Source organism: Aquarana catesbeiana, linkage group LG02 (genome assembly GCF_042186555.1).
Source record: "Aquarana catesbeiana isolate 2022-GZ linkage group LG02, ASM4218655v1, whole genome shotgun sequence".
Classification (NCBI taxonomy): domain Eukaryota; kingdom Metazoa; phylum Chordata; class Amphibia; order Anura; family Ranidae; genus Aquarana; species Aquarana catesbeiana.
Genome location: NC_133325.1, coordinates 764,423,134 through 764,443,877, shown reverse-complemented (window position 1 = coordinate 764,443,877; position 20,744 = coordinate 764,423,134). Strand labels below are relative to the sequence as shown.

Below are 20,744 nucleotides of genomic sequence, written 5' to 3'. Positions count from 1 at the left end.
CAGACGCTGGCGATGGTTGCTGGAACCGATCATACCTTGGGGCTGCGGACCAAAAAATTGTCTGAATGCATCGGTCAGACGGCCACCTTCTCCACCGCTCCTTCTTTGACTGACCGAAGCCTCAGCAACACGTTGTCCAGAAACAGGAGTTTGTAACCTCCCAGTCTCTGGGAACGCGTTGCACAGACCTTTCTGCAAGGCCTCCCGAAGATGTTTCATCCTCTGCTCCCTCTGCGATGGCAAGATAAGGTCCGCAACCTTACCCTTGTAACGTGGATCAAGGAGGGTTGCCAGCCAGTATTGGTCCTTCTCCTTGATACCACGAATACGAGGATCCTTACGCAGGCTTTGCAGGATCAGGGAGGCCATGCAGCGTAGGTTTGCTGAGGCATTCGGTCCGGAGTCCTCTGGGTCACTAAGGACGACAACGTCTGCAGCCACCTCCTCCCAGCCACGTACAAGTCCATGTGTTTCTTGGGACTGATCCCTTAAAGACTGCTGCTGATGCTGAGTGCCAGGCTCCACCTCCATACTGACACAATCTTCCTCCTCCTCCTCCTCCTCCTCCTCGTCCTCTTCCTGTGTGATCGGTGGGCACGCAGGAACACTGTCTGGATAAAGGGGGCCTTGAGAGCTAAGGAAGTCCTCCTCTTCCTGCCTCTGTTCTGCCTCAAGTGCCCTGTCCATTATTCCACGCAGCGTGTGCTCCAACAGGTGGACAAGGGGGACAGTGTCACTGATGCATGCACTGTCATTGCTCACCATCCTCGTGGCCTCCTCAAATGGTGACAGGACAGTGCATGCATCCCTGATCATGGCCCACTGGCGTGGGGAAAAAAAAACAAGCTCCCCTGACCCTGTCCTGGTGCCATAGTCGCACAGGTACTCATTGATGGCCCTCTGCTGCGTGTGCAGCTGCTGCAGCATGGCCAACGTTGAGTTCCACCTGGTGGGCATGTCACAGATTAGGCGGTTCTTGGGCAGGTTAAACTCCTTTTGGAGGTCCGTCAGCCGAGCACTGGCATTATATGACCGGCGGAAATGCACACAGACTTTCCTGGCCTGCCTCAGGACATCCTGTAAGCCCGGGTACCTGCCCAAGAACCGCTGCACCACCAAGTTAAGGACGTGAGCCAAACAGGGCACATGGGTCATTTGTCCCTGTCGGAGGGCAGAGAGGAGGTTGGTGCCATTGTCGCAAACCACCATTCCTGCCTTAAGTTGGCGTGGTGTCAACCACCTCTGAACCTGCCCCTGCAGAGCTGACAGAACCTCTGCCCCAGTGTGGCTCCTGTCCCCCAAGCACACCAGCTCAAGCACCGCATGGCATCTTTTGGCCTGCGTACTTGCGTAGCCCCTTGAACGACTACGGAGCACCGCTGGTTCCGAGGAAGAGGCCATGGAGGAAGAAGAAGAGGAGGGGGTGGAGGAGAGAGGTGTGTCACAATCATTAGCATTTTGGAGGCGTGGTGGCGGAACAACCTCCAACACTACTGCACCTTGTCCTGCATCCTTCCCAGCTGCCAGCAGAGTCACCCAATGCGCCGTGAAACTTAGGTAACGTCCCTGTCCATGCCTGCTGGACCATGAGTCAGCGGTAATATGCACCTTACCACTGACCGCCCTGTCCAGCGAGGCATGGACATTGCCTTCCACATGCTGGTAGAGAGCCGGAATCGCCTTCCGTGAGAAAAAGTGGCGTTTGGGTACCTGCCACTGAGGAACCGCACATTCCACAAACTCACGGAAGGGGGCAGAGTCTACCAACTGAAAAGGCAGCAGTTGAAGTGCTAGCAATTTTGCCAAGCTAGCATTCAACCGTTGGGCATGTGGATGGCTGGGAGCAAACTTCTTTCGGCGGTGCAGCAGCTGGGGCAGGGAAATTTGCCTGGTACAATCTGACGTCGGTGTACCAAAATCAGATTGCCCACAAGTACGTGGCTGTGACACACCTAATTCTACACCTTCATTCCTCTCAGTGCAGGTCTCAGAGAGGACTGAAGGTCTAGTGGGGTTGGAAATCTCAGCTGATGAGGAGCAAGCAGAGGTCCTCTTTGTTCTTTGGTGTGGGTCTTTTAGATACGCTTGCCAACGGACTGCATGGCAGGTCAACATATGTCTGGTCAAGCATGTGGTACCCAAGCGGGAGATGTTTTGGCCACGCGAGATACGCTTGAGACATATGTTGCAAATAGCAGCGGTGCGATCTGATGCACTCGTCTCAAAAAAGGCCCACACCAAAGAACTTTTTGAATAACGCGCAGAGACTGCAGCGCCCTGCACATGTGGAGCTTTGGGGTGTGATGCAGTCAATGTGCTGCCCTTAGGCTGGCCCCTGGAGGGCATCCTGCCTCGTTGGTGATGTGCCGCCTCCTCCTCCTCCTCCTCTCTCCTATCAAGCACCCACGTTGAGTCAGTGACCTCATCATCCCCTCCCTCCTCATCACTGGAGCAAACCTGGCAGTATGCTGCAGCAGGGGGAGCATGACTGCCAGATTGCTGTCCTTCTTGGGCACCCCCTCTGTCCGTGCTCGTGTTACTGCCTTCATCGAGCTCAGTATCATCATCAGAGCCTTCCAAACGCTGGGCATGCTTCTGGAGCATGTACCCAACACTGTGGTCAAACAGTTCGAGGGACTCCTCAGGAGGACATGGTGGGGCTAGGGAAGGAGTCACTGATGACATTGAGCCGAGGGAAGAGGCCGCTGCTTTGCCAGACAAAGTACCCTGGGCATGGGTGAGAGAGAATGAGGACGGCTTGGTCATCCACTCGACCAAGTCTTCCGCATGTTGCGGCTCAACATGGCCAGCTGCCGAAAAAAAGGCCAAGCGTGTCCCATGGCCACGTGCTGATGAGGATGCACCGTCTCCACGACCGGCACTAGACACAGAGCCTGCTTGCCCTCTCTTATTGGCTTGTGACTGTCTGCCTCTCCTTCTTGGCCTTCCAGACATACTAATGGCCTGTAGCTGCACTAAGCTGGGATATATATATATATATATATATATATGTACTGATACTGCAGCTAGCAAAATCAACTGCCTGCCTGTAGTATGAGAACACCACCAACCTTCTACAGGTAGCTTTAGCTGAACACTGTGAGGTGGACGCACCCCACTAACTTGTAGGTTTAGCAGAACACTGTGAGCAGGACACACTGCACTAACTGTAAATAGTCTAGCTGCCTGACTGTGGTACTAATAGGATCAAAAGAACACCAGCAATTTTCTTCAGGTAGCTGTATTTACTGTAACAAGACAAGCCTGCCTGTCAGTAAGAAGATAACAGAAACGGATCTAGCTGAACACTGTGAGCAGGACGCACCCCACTAGCTTGTAGGTTTAGCTAAACACTGTGAGGTGGACGCACCCCACTAACTTGTAGGTTTAGCTGAACACTGTGAGCAGGACGCACCCCACTAACTTGTAGGTTTAGCAGAACACTGTGAGCAGGACGCACTGCACTAACTGTAAATAGTCTAGCTGTCTGACTGTGGTACTAATAGGATCAAAAGAACATCAGTAATTTTCTTTAAAATACTGTAACAAGACAAGCCTGCCTGTCAGTAAGAAGATAACAGGAACGGATCTAGCTGAACACTGTGAGCAGGACGCACCCCACTAGCTTGTAGGTTTAGCTGAACACTGTGAGGTGGACGCACCCCACTAACTTGTAGGTTTAGCTGAACACTGTGAGCAGGACGCACCCCACTAACTTGTAGGTTTAGCAGAACACTGTGAGCAGGACGCACTGCACTAACTGTAAATAGTCTAGCTGCCTGACTGTGGTACTAATAGGATCAAAAGAACACCAGCAATTTTCTTCAGGTAGCTGTATTTACTGTAACAAGACAAGCCTGCCTGTCAGTAAGAAGATAACAGAAACGGATCTAGCTGAACACTGTGAGCAGGACGCACCCGACTAGCTTGTAGGTTTAGCTGAACACTGTGAGGTGGACGCACCCCACTAACTTGTAGGTTTAGCTGAACACTGTGAGCAGGACGCACCCCACTTACTTGTAGGTTTAGCTGAACACTGTGAGCAGGACGCACTGCACTAACTGTAAATAGTCTAGCTGCCTGACTGTGGTACTAATAGGATGAAAAGAACACCAGTAATTTTCTTTAAAATACTGTAACAAGACAAGCCTGCCTGTCAGTAAGAAGATAACAGGAACGGATCTAGCTGAACACTGTGAGCAGGACGCACTGCACTAAATGTAAATAGTCTAGCTGCCTGACTGTGGTACTAATAGGATCAAAAGAACACCAGTAATTTTCTTCAAAATACTGTAACAAGACAAGCCTGCCTGTCAGTAGGAATATAACAGGAACGGATCTAGCTGAACACTGTGAGCAGGACGCACTGCACTAAATGTAAATAGTCTAGAAGATAACAGGAACGGATCTAGCTAAACTGAATACAGTGTATATATATATATATATATATATGCAACACCTGGGATGCATATATATACACAATACACTTTAAGTGCAGCTAACTGACTGACTGTCCTGCCTAATCTAGCTAACTCAAATGAAATGACACTGTCTCTCTCTCTCTAAGCACACCGGAACACACTGCACAGGGCCGCCGTGCAGGCGGCCTTATATAGTGTGGGGCGTGTACTAAATCCCCTGAGCCATAATTGGCCAAAGCCTCCTTGGCTTTGGCCAATTATGGCTCTCTGTTAAGGCGGCGCTGTGATTGGCCAAGCATGCGGGTCATAGTGCATGCTTGGCCAATCATCAGCAAGCAATGCACTGCGATGCCGCAGTGAATTATGGGCCGTGACGCGCCACACGAATTTGGCGCGAACGGCCCATATCGTTCGCAATTCGGCGAACGATCGAACAGCCGATGTTCGAGTCGAACATGGGTTCGACTCGAACACGAAGCTCATCCCTACCTGCCACCTAACTGTGCTCTGTGGCATGCAGAGGATGAGCTGGCCTGTATACTGCATGGAACATGTGCCATGCAATGCACATGGAAAAAAAACTGCAAGGAGCATCTTGGATGTCTCTTTTGCCTAAAAAAATCTTTCAACTTGTAGTTTTTAAAAGTAGGAATCCAAAGCTGGGCCTACCCATGCTCCAAGGCTGTTCACCCGAATGCTGACTTAAAGGGGAATTTCCCTAAAGCTTGCCAGACCTGCCTGTAACTAGGGGGTCCTGGCTACATGGTAAGTGCACACCTGATCCCTTTTGTTGGTGGTCGGCTTTTGTCGTGAAGGGAGTGTGATGTGACTCACTCTGTGATCTGTGGTGAGAAGAACCCTCATCATTATCTTTCTTTGGGGACTGTGTTTATTTATTTTCACATGGGACTATTCAATTAATTTATATGTAGCACCCTGGAGTTTAGGCAGGGATGCTCCCAAACTTTACTTGCCAGAAATAGTCATCTTGGCTAATTGTTACAGAGCAATTGGTTTCTCCCTAAATCTGGCCTTGTTGCACTTTTTTCTTCTACCGCTAGGTTGCCAGGTACCTGGTGGTATTAGATACGAGAAGTGCATGCAAGGTTAGATTATGGGTATGTGGGGTGTCTCAGCCAATGGGCAGGGGTTTTCTGGGATTTCTTGGCCTGCTGGGAGAACTTATATATTCGGGTGGAGTCAGGTGATCTGTGTTCTGTGCCACCTGGATGGCTGCCTGGGTGGACGTGTGTTGTATTGCCTGGGCTGCTAGGCCAGAGTTTGGGCCTATCCCGGGCACATGTGGCTGCTAGGCTGTCTGAGGGCCTATCCAGAAACAAAAGAGTAGCGTGCAGCCTGCAATCCAACCAGAAGTGTCTGGCGCCCAATAACTTTAACTACTTTGCACCCACCATGCCTTACAACACATCATATACAGAAGGATGTCAGCTGTCCTTGGCCCTGGAAGTTCTCATTAGACTGAAGGAGGCCTGGGACCTTGTGCTACATATATATTTGATTTTATATTGTGATTTTTAGCGCAACACTTTGATTATTAATTCTATTTTGTTACAAATATCTCATTGGTGTTTTTGCTCATGTATTGTACACTGTAATGCAGCGTACACACGGTCGGACTTTTCGACCAGACTGGTCCGACGGACACCGACGGACCAAATCCGGCAGACAATCCGATCGTATGTGGGCTTCACCAGACCTTCAGCAGACTTTTCCAGTTGCAAATCTGATGGACTTTAGATTTGGAACATGCTTTAAATCTTTACGTCGTAACTCCGCCGGACCCAGAAATCCGCTCATCTGTATGCTAGTCCGACGGACAAAAACCGACGCTAGGGCAGCTATTGGCTACTGGCTATCAACTTCCTTTTAGTCCGGTGTACGTCATCACGCACAAATCCGTCGGACTTTTGTGTGATCGTTTGTAGGCAAGTCCGTTCATTAGAAAGCCCATCGGAAGTCCGCCAAAAGTCAGTTGAAAGTCTGTCGGACAGGCCGTCGGACTTTTGTTGCTGAAAGGTCCGACCGTGTGTACACGGCATAAGTTGACACGAGCGCAGTGTTTTTCTGTTCTTGTTTGTGAAGCTCATTTACTTGTGGGCAGGCTGAAATCAGCTGTCTATAAGGAGAATGTACCATGTTAGTGAGCCAGCTAGTCTGCCCAGATTAGGGTAGGGTGATGCTATCTGTGCTGGCTCGTGGGCTTTTTGTAGGGCTCTGCCCTTCTCCCTGTAACATATAAAAAGAGAAAAGGCTCTGCCCAAATGAGTCTTGCCACATGGGAAACAGCAAGAGGCACACAGAAGGAGATGCAGCCAGCAATCACCTGCCTGGAGAGAGAGAGGAGCCGGTACGGGAAACTGCTGAGGGGCTGCTGCACCCACAAGAGACTGGAGCACTGCCAAGTATGGACTTCCACCAGTTAATGGACTTTCTCCTTTTAGAGGTATGCCTGGGCAGCCACTAAACAGACAGTTAGTCAGAGCTAGGATGTTCTGGACTTTTTTACACTGCTGTATTATGTTACGCTGCAAGACTTTCAGTAAAGCTTATTAACTGTGTTGTGCCTGGTCTGAATTTACTAAAGGGGTGCATGAGTGTCATATGGAAGATATGTTAACTACTCTGGGCCTGTAATAGCACTAGAAGGGTATGAAATACACTACACTACTATGTCAAGTGAATGTACCAAGCAAGCAAGCATGCTAAAGGAGAGCAAGGTTGTTACTAAGGGTAACTAAGTACACAGCAGAAGACACTAAGAAACCAGTCAAGGCATAGTACCTTGGGAAGGTGAGGTATCCTTTAGTAGTGAGGGTCGCTTCATGGGCTCCCTCCCTAGCGGTCCCTCTCCCATAGCAGCCGGGAGCAGACCAGGATCACGGAGGCCCAAGCCTCTAAGTCAGATAACTGTTCACTTGACCACGGTTCCTGCCTTGTCCTGGGCATTGGTGAGCGTATCCTCGGGCAAAGGTACCCCTAGTGCACTGGCGCAGTAGGGCCCGCCCACACTGCCTGGCGTAACCCAAGAACTCTGGTGGACTTACAGTCACGAGGAACATTTACCACTTCATTGCCCAAATACTGCATGTTAAGGGTATGTACATTTTTGAACTTTCATATCCTGGCCACAGTTTACTGTAAACTGCTTATTTTAAAACTGTAACTGCAACTTCAAAACTCCTGTGGATGAGACCAACATCAAATTAAATAATGGCACTATCCCCTTCTGACATACGTATAGAAAAAAGAATCTCAGCTGTCCATACCAAAAGTAGGGATGTACTGTGAAATAAGGGACTTTAATTGTGCCAGAAAAGGGAAACAAACAGATTAAAACATACACTCTTTTTTTTTTAGAGCACCATAAAATCTCAAATGTTAAAATTCACAGCAAAAATACTGATGGAACAAAGATATAATTCATTGGAAAGGTGATGTAGCCACAAATAGAAGGTAATCAGCCACTGTTCACAAAAGACGTTCATACAGTATTAACCCTGTGAGTTTGCTTCCGCCCACTTTACTGTTCCTAACACATTAATTTAAGTAAGCTGATGTCTGCTGCAATTAAACTCCCACATTTCACTTTCTATCCCTACTTTTGGCATGGATAGCTGTTGTACTGTCCTCCAGCCAACCCCACTCCCCCGTCAAGTCTTATACTCACTTGACCCCCAAGCCAGTGAAATTTCACCCATGAAACCACTGAGCCACTTCTCAAACCCAGTCAGCAGAGCCATCCTATCCTTTCTAGTACTCTAAATGCTAACTTTACAGGGCATCATCCTGCAAAATGTATCCTTTATACAAAACACAATGGGGGGGTTTACTAAAAGCAAATAGACCGATCACTTTGCAATTGAAGTTGCACTTTGCAAGGAAACTTTTCCCAGAGCTTCAGAGCTTAGTGAATGAGCTGAAGGGCTGCTGACTTCCATCATACAAACATGTGCAGGCAAAAATACAGTTTTTTTTACATTGTATTTATTTATTTATTTGCTAGCACATTATATTGTATTCTTTGCTCAGTGAAATTTCACCTCATTTACTAAGCTCTGGGGAAAACTCCCTTGCAAGGTGAATAGACTGTTTGCCTTTAGTAATTCAACCTCAAAGCTTCTAAATACTGAATACGACAGAACCAAAATATACTACAGAGAAAAAAAGACATATGAAGCAGGTGCTCTGCAAATCCCGCAGCCTGACCAAGGTTCTTCTGTGAGGGAGAAAAGTGCCTGTCAGCATCTGAGAGGATCCCCCCCCCCTCCCTTTTTTTTTCCTCACTGACACACAGAGCTGCTCACTCTGCACCCTCCCCTGTGTCCCTATTGGCAGGAGGAGGAGCGCCAATGACAGGAGCAATTACAGGAGCAAATCAGAAGGACTTTAACAAGCAGCAGCTGCAAAGGATTCTGGGATTTGTCATCCCCATCTAAAACGGCCCATAGTTTTCTATAGCGACAGAACAACAAGAGCCAGCCTGCTCTGGGGGCAAAGGAACTAGAGACGCCATCTTGCTGATCTGAGGAGATTCTCAGACAACACAAGGCAAGGGAAAAGATTGGACATAGGGGAGAGGTACTGCCTCCCAGGTCGGTCCATCGCATTGTTTCAGGCATCCATAGCCAGTCGGGGACATCCAGCCTGTGAGAGGGGGATCCCAGGTGCATATCCAGACACACCTGCATCGACGGTGTGGAGCATTCCGGTGTATGTGGACCAGTCAGGTCACTAGAAGAGCCTGCCTGTTCCAGGATGTTCGTTTGGGCCTTGACTGCAGGATTGGGAGAGAGGGCATTTGCAGGAAACCAGGACACTGCACACAGATGGAGTTGCATGGACACTGTATACAGACATCATTGTTGTTAGTCACCTTGCTGACACTTGTAGTGCCACAGGACACCAGGCCATTCAGAAACAGAGACACTGTATACAGACACCATTGCCCTTTCACCATGCTGCGGAAGATCCTGCATTCTTTACTTGATAATCTGGGCCAGTTGTGTTGTTTGGTCTTGCTATTCAGGAATTTAAGTGCACCAACGAGAGTGGCTAGCAGAAGATACAAAGCCTCATCCTTCTTCAAAGGGACTGAAGTTACTAGTGTCATACGGGCCCGCACACACATACTCAGGGCTCTGTATATGTAGTGGGTGTGCGGGACAGTTTACCTTGGGGCCTGATCCATTGAATGTTGATTTGAATACAGTGTTGTAGTTGGGCCTGTGGTGTCAGGAGACAGAAGGGAGAGGTCTGACATAAAGAGGATCAGTCTTCTGCTCTCCTCCTGCCTGGACTCATAGAGCCAAATTTGAGTAGAGATAACCAATCTGTTATAAAGTGTCATAGCGTGAGTCATTTGCCATTTAAGTGTGCCTCTGCTCTTGGGGACATTCTCAGGTTTGGAATCCCCTGAAAGCAGCCTGAATATAGTATTGAGCTATATTGCTCTTAATCTCAGTTGTTGCTTTCCAGTTGATTACTTGAATATATATACTGTTACTGTCTGTTACTTTTCCCCACAAATATTGCAGTAAAGACAATTTCTGTGTTTTATCATAACGTGTGTGTTTCTCATCGGTCATTGCACTTACACTATTGCCAGATATGCCAAGAGGGCAGAGGCTGTTATTGGAGTTGAAAGGCAGAGTATGCAACAAACATACTTAAGCGGTTCCTATGGGGGTAGCGCTACACAAAGAGTGTCTATATCTAAGGCCCCTTTCACATGGCACCTCCGTTTTGCGGGTTCACTGTGCAGAGCGGAGATGGATTCATTCCCGCTCTCTATGGGGAGATCGGGTGAAAACGGACCACCTGTGTGTTTTCATCCGATCCAATCCACCAGACTGATGGAAAATAGGACCACCATCCGTCTGGATTTTTGCGGACAGGATCGGACAGAAATGTGAAAAAGAGGGGATAGGTATGGCGCTGCTCTTATTAAGAGGTGACCTACAACCTCTAAATACTTGAGGGGTGTGTGTCACGGATGCATTTAGTGCAAAAAGTGACAATAAAAGTGCAGAAAATAAATATTTGTATATTCACAAAAATCCACAAAAAAATCCTACTGTGTAAACTTCCTAACCGCTTATATATAATGCATATTGTATTCAAACGAAAATAAAATAAACACAATCCTGTGCAAAACCTGCAATTCAAAGTGACATTTCTGTGCAAAAAAAGCCAAGATATATGACTGGTGTATATTGTTGCTGTGAAACTGGGTTCAGAAATATGCATATACCTTCCTTAAACCCTGGTGTATAAAAAAGTCAACTTTTGGACTTTTTTATACACCAGGGTTTAAGGAACGGTATATGCATATTTCTGAACCCAGTTTCACAGCAACAATAGACATCAGTCATATATCTTGGATTTTTTTGCAGAGAAATGTCACTTTGAATTGCAGGTTTTGCACAGGATTGTGTTTATTTTATTTTATTTTCGTTTGAACATAATATGCATTATATATAGGCGGTTAGGAAGTTTACACAGTAGGATTTTTTTGTGGATTTTTGTGAATATACAAATATTTATTTTCTGCACTTTTATTGTCACTTTTTGCACTAATTGCACCGTGACACACACCCCTCGAGTATTTAGAGGTTGCAGGTCACCTCTTAGTAAGAGCAGCGCCATACATATCCCCTCTTTTTCACATTTCTTCTACATTCACCTTAGGGTGAATTTATTGATAAAGGCTGCAGCTCCTCATTTTTCATTTTCACCATAAGCGCAGGGGTCTAATAATTTTTTCAGAATCGGATAGCAGCGGATGTCAGCGGACATGTACCTGCTGACATCCGCCACTCTATAGGGGTGAATGGAGGGTCCGATCAGGTCCGCCTGAAAAACTGACAGGTGGTCCTGATCGGACAGCACGTGTGAAAGGGCCCTAACAGTTATGAATATGTACACCTACAGAAACAGATCAAGATGATAATGATCAAACATTACAGTCCATCATTCTTCACTGGATACCACGTTGGGCAAATGATTGCAGAAAAATTCCAGTTGATTGTTTAATTACAGTATATAGGATTATATTTTGTGAAACAATAGCCTTCTTCAACGCTATTGTCTTCATTTTTGTATGAAACGTTCTCATAAATTTTATTACAAATTTCTGATGTATGAAAAATAATGTTATTTGTCGATATACCCATTGATCTTTGATTTTGTCTGTTTTTCAGGACTTTGAGTCTTTCTTTGATGCCAAAGAAGGGAATGAAATCTATGTATTTTTTGGTCTGACTCCACCTAAATCTGCAAAGGTAAATGAGTGATATGGTGCATGCAGCTAGTTGTGTTTTAAATTAAACTATGGCTCGGTTCACACCTATGCAGTTTGCTTTTGATCGTTTCTGCGGTGGTTTTTGCCATGCATTTTGCGTTTTTGCACACATGTTTTTGACACATTTTTCGATGTGTTTTGCATTATTTATGCTTTTTGTGGCCAATTTGTTGTTGGAGGGGGAATGCAAAACACAAATCGTGGCAAAATCACGGCAAAAACTCACTACATGCTTTTCTTCTGCAGCTTCTCCATTGAAGTCTATTGAACCAAAAACGTCTTTGCTTTAAAAAAAGTCCCTAACCCTAACACAGTGCCTGAAAAAAAGCATATATGTGAACGTGTCATATAGGAAACCATGTTAAATGGACTGTAGTTTCTGCAAAAAGCATTAAAAAATGCATAGGTGTGAATCGAGCCTAATGCAGCGTACAAGCGACCGGACTTTCCGGCAGACTAGGTCCGACGGTCTTCCCGACAGACTTCTGGCGGACTTTCTGAACGGACAGACTTGCCTACACACGACCGGACTTTCCGGCAGACTAGGTCTGCCGGTCTTCCCGGAGGACTTTCGACGGAGTTACGGCAGACTTTCCGAATGAACGGACTTGCCAACACACAGACAAGTCCGTTCATTTTGAACATGACTCGGGTACGACGGGACTAGAAAAGGAAGTCAATCTCGCTGCTTTTATCAGCGAGATTGACACCTTGCAAGCCCCGTCGCAGCTGTCGGGTGCATGCCGCCTCCATTGCTAGTAAGGAAACCCGGCAGTGTAGCTTTTCAGCTTCACGCCAGGAACCCTACTGTGAATGCGCAAGACTCTGCTCCTTTCTCCTACTGGCCCAGCAACAGGGGGAGGAGGAGGAAGCCCCAGCCGTGATGTCAATACCCACGGCTGAGGCTCCCGAAAGTGGGGAAAGCATACCTGTGAAAGACAGGTATGCTGCCCACCCTCCCTCCCGAAAGGTGCCAAATGTGGCACCGGAGGGGGGAAGAGTACAATGAGTGGAAGTTCCACTTTTGGGTGGAACTCTACTTTAATAGCTTCCCAGTCTTAGTCCGTAGGGTTCAATATTGAGTTGGCCCACCCTTTGCAGCTATAACAGCTTCAACTCTTCTGGGAAGGCCGTCCACAAGGTTTAGGAGTGTGTTTATGGGAATGTTCGACCATTTTTCCAGAAGCACATTTGTGAGGTGGTCTATCAGGTTGAGGCAGGCCAGTCAAGTTCCTCCACCCCAAACTCACTCATCCATTTCTTTATGGACCTTGCTTTGTGCACTGCTGCGCAGTCGTGTTGGAACAGAAAAGGGCCATCCACCAAACTGTTCCCACAAAGTTGGGAGCATGAAATTGTCCAAAATGTCTTGGTATGCTGACACCGTAAGAGTTCCCTTCACTGGAACAAAGGGGCCAAGCCCAACCCATGAAAAACAACCCCACACCATAATCCCCCCTCCACCAAATGATTTGGACCAGTGCACAAAGCAAGGACCATAAAGACATGGATAATTGAGTTTGGGTTGGATTAACTTGACTGGCCTGCACAGAGTCCTAACCTCAACCTGATAGAACACCTTTGGGATGAATTAGATCGGAGACTGTGAGCCAGGCCTTCTCGTCCATCATCAGTGCCTGACCTCACAAATGTGCTTCTGGAAGAATGGTCAAACATTCCCATAAACACATTCCTAAACCTTGTGGACAACCTTTCCAGAAGAGTTGAAGCTGTTATAGCTGCAAAGGGTGGGCCAACTCAATATTGATCCCTAGAGATGAAGACTGGGATGCCATTAAATTTCATGTGCGTGTAAAGTCAGGTGTCCCAATACTTTTGACAATATAATGTACATACCTGGGAAAAAGGGACTCCTACAAATACCTAGGAAAAGGATGCACCTTTGCCATACCCCCCCCCCCTTTCCAGTTTGGCTGATCCTGAAGAATTACTATATAAAAATAATTAATTAAACCCACAAGTATGTTTTTCAGCGTGTCCATTACCTTTATACTGGATTTTTATCATAGAAAATGCAAAAATTCTGAGGTTGGATATAAGGTTTTTTTAGTACAACATTTTTAGTACCCAACCAATACCCAACCAATTGTCCTTTGAAGCTTAGTGTGGGGCCCATGGGGCCCCTGCAGACAGTAATCTGTGTTTTCCTTACCTAGGGGGTTTACTCAGGCCAGTGACAGAAAATATTCACTAGACTGGGTGTCACTATCATACCTTTTTCTGGACCTTTAATAATGGATCTAACTGAAAAATATGTGACTGTTATATAATATCTATGGATAGTTTTTTTTTCTTTTGCTACCTGTATACCATTGGGGAAATTTGCCTTCACTTCCTATTCCAGAGAAACAACAGAAAGTTGGTGGAAATCTCCGAAAGTGATTGGAATTCCCCTCTTAGGGCTGGTACACATGTGTGCCAATAACTTGTGTTTTTTGCAGCATTCATTCCATTTTTTAAAGCCTCATAACCGCCCTTCAACACCTGCCATTAATATTACAATGGGCACCACATAGTGCTGTTCACACAGGACTAGTAGCATTGTGTTGTGTTAAAAATTAAGCAACATGTCGCTTTCATGAGGCATAGATGATTGTCAGCCGCCTCCCTTGATTTCAATGGTATTGCTCTGTAACCTCACCTTAACAGCACCTATAGCATTAATGGCGTGTTGGTGAAGCATTTATAAAGTGTTAGCTGGGCACTGGGGGAGAGGCAATGGAGGCTCCTGTATCCCAGAATGCACTGGGGATTAACAGAGAACAAGCAGCTCCAGTCACTTCCTCTTTGTACAGAGCAACTGTGTGGCATCAAGCTAGCCAGCAATACTGGCAGTGCCAGGAAGGAGAAGAGACATTGAGCATTATTGCCAGTGGCAAAGAGATCAAGGTATATGAATCCATCTGGTAGAGAATTCAGAAAGTGTCTGCTATCACACCACAACCTAACCTCGCCTCAAGGTAGATCATTTCTTCCACATCACTTCTCCTTTAAGCACTTCCCACTAGAAAAGTAACATTTTCATTGGGCATTTATCAAGCAATCTTGAAGCAATTTCAATGCTTCATAAACACAATGATAACACATCATAAACACATCATAATTGCTATGGGAGCGTTTATTGAGCATTGCTTCATTCTTCATAATCAACACCTGTGAACGGGCCCAAGGAAGGTTTCTTCTCACCTATTGTTCTGAAGGCAACTCCAAAATTTGGGATTTCCCCTCATTCTCCTTCCTGGTTACAGTGGGTTAAAAGTACAATTATGTAGCGCTACCCCCGTAGGAGTCGCTGGATAGAATAAGTCCTCCTGTTCTTGACCTCCTTAGAAGCCTCGACCTCTCTGACTCACCTGGTTGGGTGGAAGCCTTTAAAGCACCATAAAACCCGCTGGGGCAGTGCCTGACACACAGCAATGATGCTCTATCAGAGAGACAAACACCAAATCAGATACTAAAAGGTAATTTAAAGTGGCTGTAAACCCTTATATATACCCAGTGAAGTGACTGGCCTTAGGTGATACACAGTGATGAAACGGATGAAACACATCCTCCTACAGAAATTGTGCCTGTTTATCTGCAGCCATCTCTTCTCTACATCCTTTCACAGTCCAGAATCTATTAAGCTTGTCTGAGAGGTAAAAAAAAAGGGGGAAGAAAGGTGAAGCTCAATGAGGAGATCTCAGAGAGCTGATTGGAGGAAAGGGACACCCCCCCCTCCCCCTTCAAACAGAACACAGGAACAGAACTGAAGTTGTCAATCAGCTGAAGCTCCCTCCCTTTTACAAATCAAACTATCCCTTTATTAAGACATTGACGGGGAACAAGGGAAAAAAAGCAGAAGTTACTCCGTCCTATACAAGGGCTAATGAAAGCCTTCCACCAACAGCAAATTGTATGTCAAGCCAGTCAGGGTGGTACTACTAGTTCAGCTGAAAACGGCCTTCCAAGGCTGCCACACCCTGTCAAACTTATTAGGGCAATTCCGAACAATATATGTCAATATATGCGTTCCACTTCAGAATAATCTCCCTCTTGGCATAGTACAATAAATAAGAGATTATTAGTTTCGTATATCTGGGTCTTTGTTCATCATCCAAGATACCCAACAACACCACAGTAGTGGAGATAGGGAGGGTCAGCTGCAGATGGCAGTTAATTACCTCAAACACCTCCATCCAAAACCGGGCCACCCTTGGACAGCTCCAAAGCATATGAAAGTAAGAGCCAGGACCTGTAATACAGTGGGGACACTCTGGAGATCTCTGAGGAAATATCCCATGCAACCTCTGGGGGGGGTGTAGTACACTCTGTGTAAGAATTTAGTCTGAATCAACCTGTCTCCAGAGGAAATCATAAGTCTTGTACTATCTTCAAAACAGTCTTCCCAGTCCTCTCTGTCATGGTCAGGCCAGTGGCGTCACTAGGGTTGGTGTCACCTGGTGCGGTAAAATATGGTGTCCCCCCCGGTCACTGAGCAAGCTGGAGCACTGAGCAGGCTAGCGCATTGGCATAGCTCTCCCCCCTAGCCTGCCGCAATGCTCTGTCCTGCCACTGTGAAGTGACAGCAGGAGCAGAACAGAGCAGTAGACAATGGGCAGGCTAGTGCATTGGGCTCTCTTCTGTCTAGCCTGCCACAGTGCTGTCCAGGGAGCTGGGTAGGCTAGTTTCGGGATGGCAGCGCGCGATCACGATGTGCACCCCAAACCGGCCCCAGTAAATGTTGTGGTTTATGCCAGTGTGCCAATCCATGCACTGTCACGAATGGGGGGTGACACCATCACGGTCGGATATCACTTCCTTCTTAATGGTGTCATCCGGGCCTGGACTGGGACAGAAAATAAACCCAGACATTGTAGACTGAGTAGCCTAGTGGAATCCCCCAAGTGTAAATCCCTCTCAGTGTAATCCTCCCAGTGTAAATCCTTGCAGTGTAACAGTGTAATTCCCCCTCCCCCATGTAAATCCTCTCAGTTTATTCTCCCATAGTGTAAATCTCCCCAGTATAAATCCCCCCACCGTTGTGCTCCCGCATGTAAATCCCTGCACTATTGTACTCCCCCACGTAAATCCCCACACCATTGTACTCCCCGGTGTAAATCCCCACAGTGTAAAACCCCCGCAGTATATTCCCCCCTGTGTAAATACCTTCCAGTGTAATGCCCCCAATGTACCCCCCCTTGTAATGCCCCTAATGTAACTCCCCCTGTGTAATCCCCCTAATGTAACCCCCCGAGTAATCCCCCTAATGTAACCGCCACTGTGTATATCTGCCAATAGTGACTATATAGTGTATATCTCTCCCCTCCCCACATTTACAGACCTTAGAACAGTGTGGCTCTGTCCACATGGATGTCCCTCCTCCTAGGCTCCTCCTCCTGTTGTGGATGTACTGTCAGTGTGGAGGAGGAGCCTAGATTCCATCGGCTCTGAGGAGTGTAATTGTGATAGGCAACCGGCATCTCTCCCCGCCTGCCTGTCACAATAGGTAATTGCTGGTTCCTGGAAGACATGCGGGCGCCAGGCACTGGGCTAGTCTGAGCAGTGAGCTGTCTGCCTATGCCTTCTTTCTCCTCCTCCCTCCCCGTCCATCGCGTAGTCACAGCAGAAATACCGGAGTGCGCAGGGGAAGGAGGAAGAGGAGAGAGCCGTGGCGCTCCTCTCAATCCAGCGATGTGCCGGGTGACACCCGCTAGAGGGCCCGCACCCCCCGATCCCCCCTAGCAACACCACTGGGTCAGGCAGGTCCGATCTCCATGCCTCCCACAGTCTATCCACCCTAGAGGAGTCTAGACTTAATAAATCCAGGTAAAGGGATGAAAGAGGTTTGGACAACGACTCCTGAGCAAGGAGTTCCTCAATGGGGTCCATTGCTAGAGTTGGGGTACCAGGGATTTGGGCACGGGCAGCATGTCGCAGTTGAAGGTAACGGAAATACATCCACTGAGGTAGTCCAAATTTCTGTCGGAGGCCAGGGAAGGGAATCAGGGAACCCGTGGTGTATATGTCTCACAAAGGTTTTCACCCCAAATCTGCCCCTCAAATGGGGGCAGGTGGGAGATGGAAATGTGCAAGATTGGGGTTACCCCATAAGGAACAAAATGGAGACCAGCGATCAGGTTGCCTAAATCCTCCTTGCTACCTCCCGCACCCACAACGTTGTTCTAGTGGGGCGCGGGAGGCTGGGATATGCCTGGCTCCCCCCCATAGTTGCCAAGCTCCTGAAGAGAACCCACCAAGGCAGCCTCAAGGCAGACCGCAGCATTGGCCCGAAATTGTATGAACCACCAATGAACAGTGACTAAAACTGCTGCCCAGTAATAGGTTCTGTAATCAGCCCCGCACACCACTCTGGAAGACACAGCTTAGTCCTAGCTAACCGGGATGAGACCCCGTCCAAATGACCCGCCGCAACGATCAATCTCCGTGAAAAAGCTAAGAGGTATCCACATAGGGCAGTTGCGGAAAAAATAGAGGATTCTCCACAGGAATATAATTTTAAGAATATTAATTCCCCCCATATAATTCAGAGGCAATGCTGCTCACAAGGTACATCTGTCCCTCGACTGAGTCAATAAGGAGTACAAATTAAGAGTGTAAAAACTGGAGAGCTCTCACCTCAAATGGACACCTAAATAGTGAAACTGGTCCACCCATCTCAACGGCGTATCCACCGCAGTCACCCGAGCCTGGGGGTCCAGGGGGAAGAGAACAGACTTCGACCAGTTGATTTGGATCCTGGAAAAATGACCAAACTCGTCAAAGATCCTAAGGGCAGCCCTCAAGAAGGAATCAGCATCATGTAGGTAAAGAAGAGTATCGTCCGCATAAAGCAAATTTTTTCCCTCATAGGAGCCCACCATCAGCCATTCAACAGAGTGGGACTCCCAAATCAGAATAGCCAAGGGCTCTAAGGCTAGAGCAAATAGGGATGGGGACAGCGGACATCCCTGCCGAGTATCCCTCTGCAACAGGAAGGGTTCAGATAAACTGCGGTTAGTGCGAATACAGACCTTTGGTGCTCGATAGATCATGGCCAGCCAGAGAAGAAATTTGGGACCAAAGCCAATTCTACAATGACTTTCTGACCTCCATTTTTGTGATTAGCGAATAGATTCAGGAACAACTGTCTAAGGTTAATATCAGTACCTTTTCCTGGCATAAACCCCTTCTGGTCCACCTGGATGACATCCTCCAGAACCCTTGAATGCCTCCTGGCAAAGACCTTTGCTAAGATTTTTGCGTCTACGTTAATCAGAGAGTTTAGCCTCTCCCCTATGACCTTTTATCTCTTGGTGTCAGGAAAACTTGTCAGAAGTGATTAATGCAGATAGCAGAGACACAAAACGGCAAATAGAAATCACACTTAGTGCTCTTAATTGAAACAAGTACACACTATAGAGGGATATGCTTTGTTCATATTTCATGTCTGAGGTTTACAACCATTTTAATGTATTGTGAATTAGGTCAATGGATAACCTGGTAAACACAAGATAGATTGAACATAGTATTGACATTGACTGATAGAAGGTATCGCTAACAGAATATTAAGCAGTGTTTGGATTTGACCTCCAGATCAGCATAAACAGTAACACCACCACCTTAAGTACAGCAATGAGCAATGAATAGATTTGAGCTACTAATGAATGAGGCTATACTGCTAACATGCACTAATAGCAGTTATGCTAGGCATAAACTGACTGGATTGGCCCAGCCCATATAGAAATGACTGAGTATTTAAATAGACTAATGGGGTGCAGCAATAGTAATGGGAGGGGCAGTCTCTAATATGGGTCTTGGGCCGGCTTCCATTGGGGCCCTTTAAGAACGAGAGGTATAGTGTGGTATTGATAACGGGAGTGAAGGGTTAAGTTGAGTGTAGGAGGGTTATGATGCCTAAATATCCTGATCTCCGCAGTCTCTCTCACTGACTCCTGGGCTTAGTCGTCTGCTCTCGTGGTGGAAGGGGGCCTCCTCAGTTAGACTATGATGTAGCAAGAGTCCAGCAGTCTTTAGCAGTGAGCCTGGGTACACTTGGGTCTCCTGGCAGCAATGAGAGAAGAAGCTGTGATGTAGGCTAGGCTGCTGGAAGTCTTGTGCTCCCACTGGTGATTAGCTTTGAGCCTAGCCTCCCTGAAGACAAGGTCCCTTGGATGCTTCTGCCAGAATTCCTGCAACGCTAAGAGAGCAACTTTTGCCAGGCGATTGTTTTTAAGTGTTCCCCTCCTTGACTCCTCCTGTGCCCCAGAGCATATAGGGACCTGCAGTTCTGAAATCCAGTTGTTCCTTTACATGGCTGTTGCTTTGGACTACACCTCCCAAGATTCCCAGCATTCTGCCAGGATGTCCATGTGTTTGCTTGGCTTTAGTTCTCCCCCCACTGACTGGAGGAAACTGGTGCAGCATAACGTCAGTATCTCAACTGTGAGCTTTCCACAATGTGCATTAGAAGCAGGATCGACTTTCATGCAGGGCAAAAGAGGCAGCTGCCCTGGGCCTGGTCATTGTTGTGGGTCCCAAAGCAGCTGCTCCTTTAGCTCCCACTATCCGCAAATAGTTGATAAATGGATTTGGGAGGACCAAAGGAAATGTTTGCCCAGGGTCCAATTAATATTAAAGACAGCCCTGATTAGAAGATGCAGCAAATGAGATGCAGCCTGTCTCCTTTACTGGCTGGTGGATGTCCAGCATCATTTAGCACTTCCTCCCCAACCTGACTGTCCCTGGCTCACCCCTTACATTTATTGGATTTAAGTTCTCTCTGTCATGGAGGCTCAGCATCACATATGGGTCTTGCCTAGAGTAGTCTACATGTAAATACAGCCTGTCTGTCTAGGAACACACCCATTTCCAGACTGACATTCACCCATGAAGGCATTTTGGTATTTTCACAACTCCTTACAAGGAGGAATTGAGTGTGCCATCTGCTGCTTTCATTACTTAGCGAGTCACTGGTAGGGTGGCCACGTGTCCCGGATTGC

General features: G+C 47.1%; 1 protein-coding gene across 1 annotated transcript in view; it reads left to right on the top strand.

Moving 5' to 3' along the window:
* The window catches only part of SH3BGR (SH3 domain binding glutamate rich protein), a 141,410-nt gene that overhangs the window by 39,319 nt on the left and 81,347 nt on the right, over positions 1-20,744 (top strand). The window contains exon 3 of the mRNA XM_073617243.1: positions 11,642-11,722. Coding sequence (XP_073473344.1) covers positions 11,642-11,722 — 81 coding nt within the window. The remainder of the gene's footprint in view (positions 1-11,641; positions 11,723-20,744) is intronic.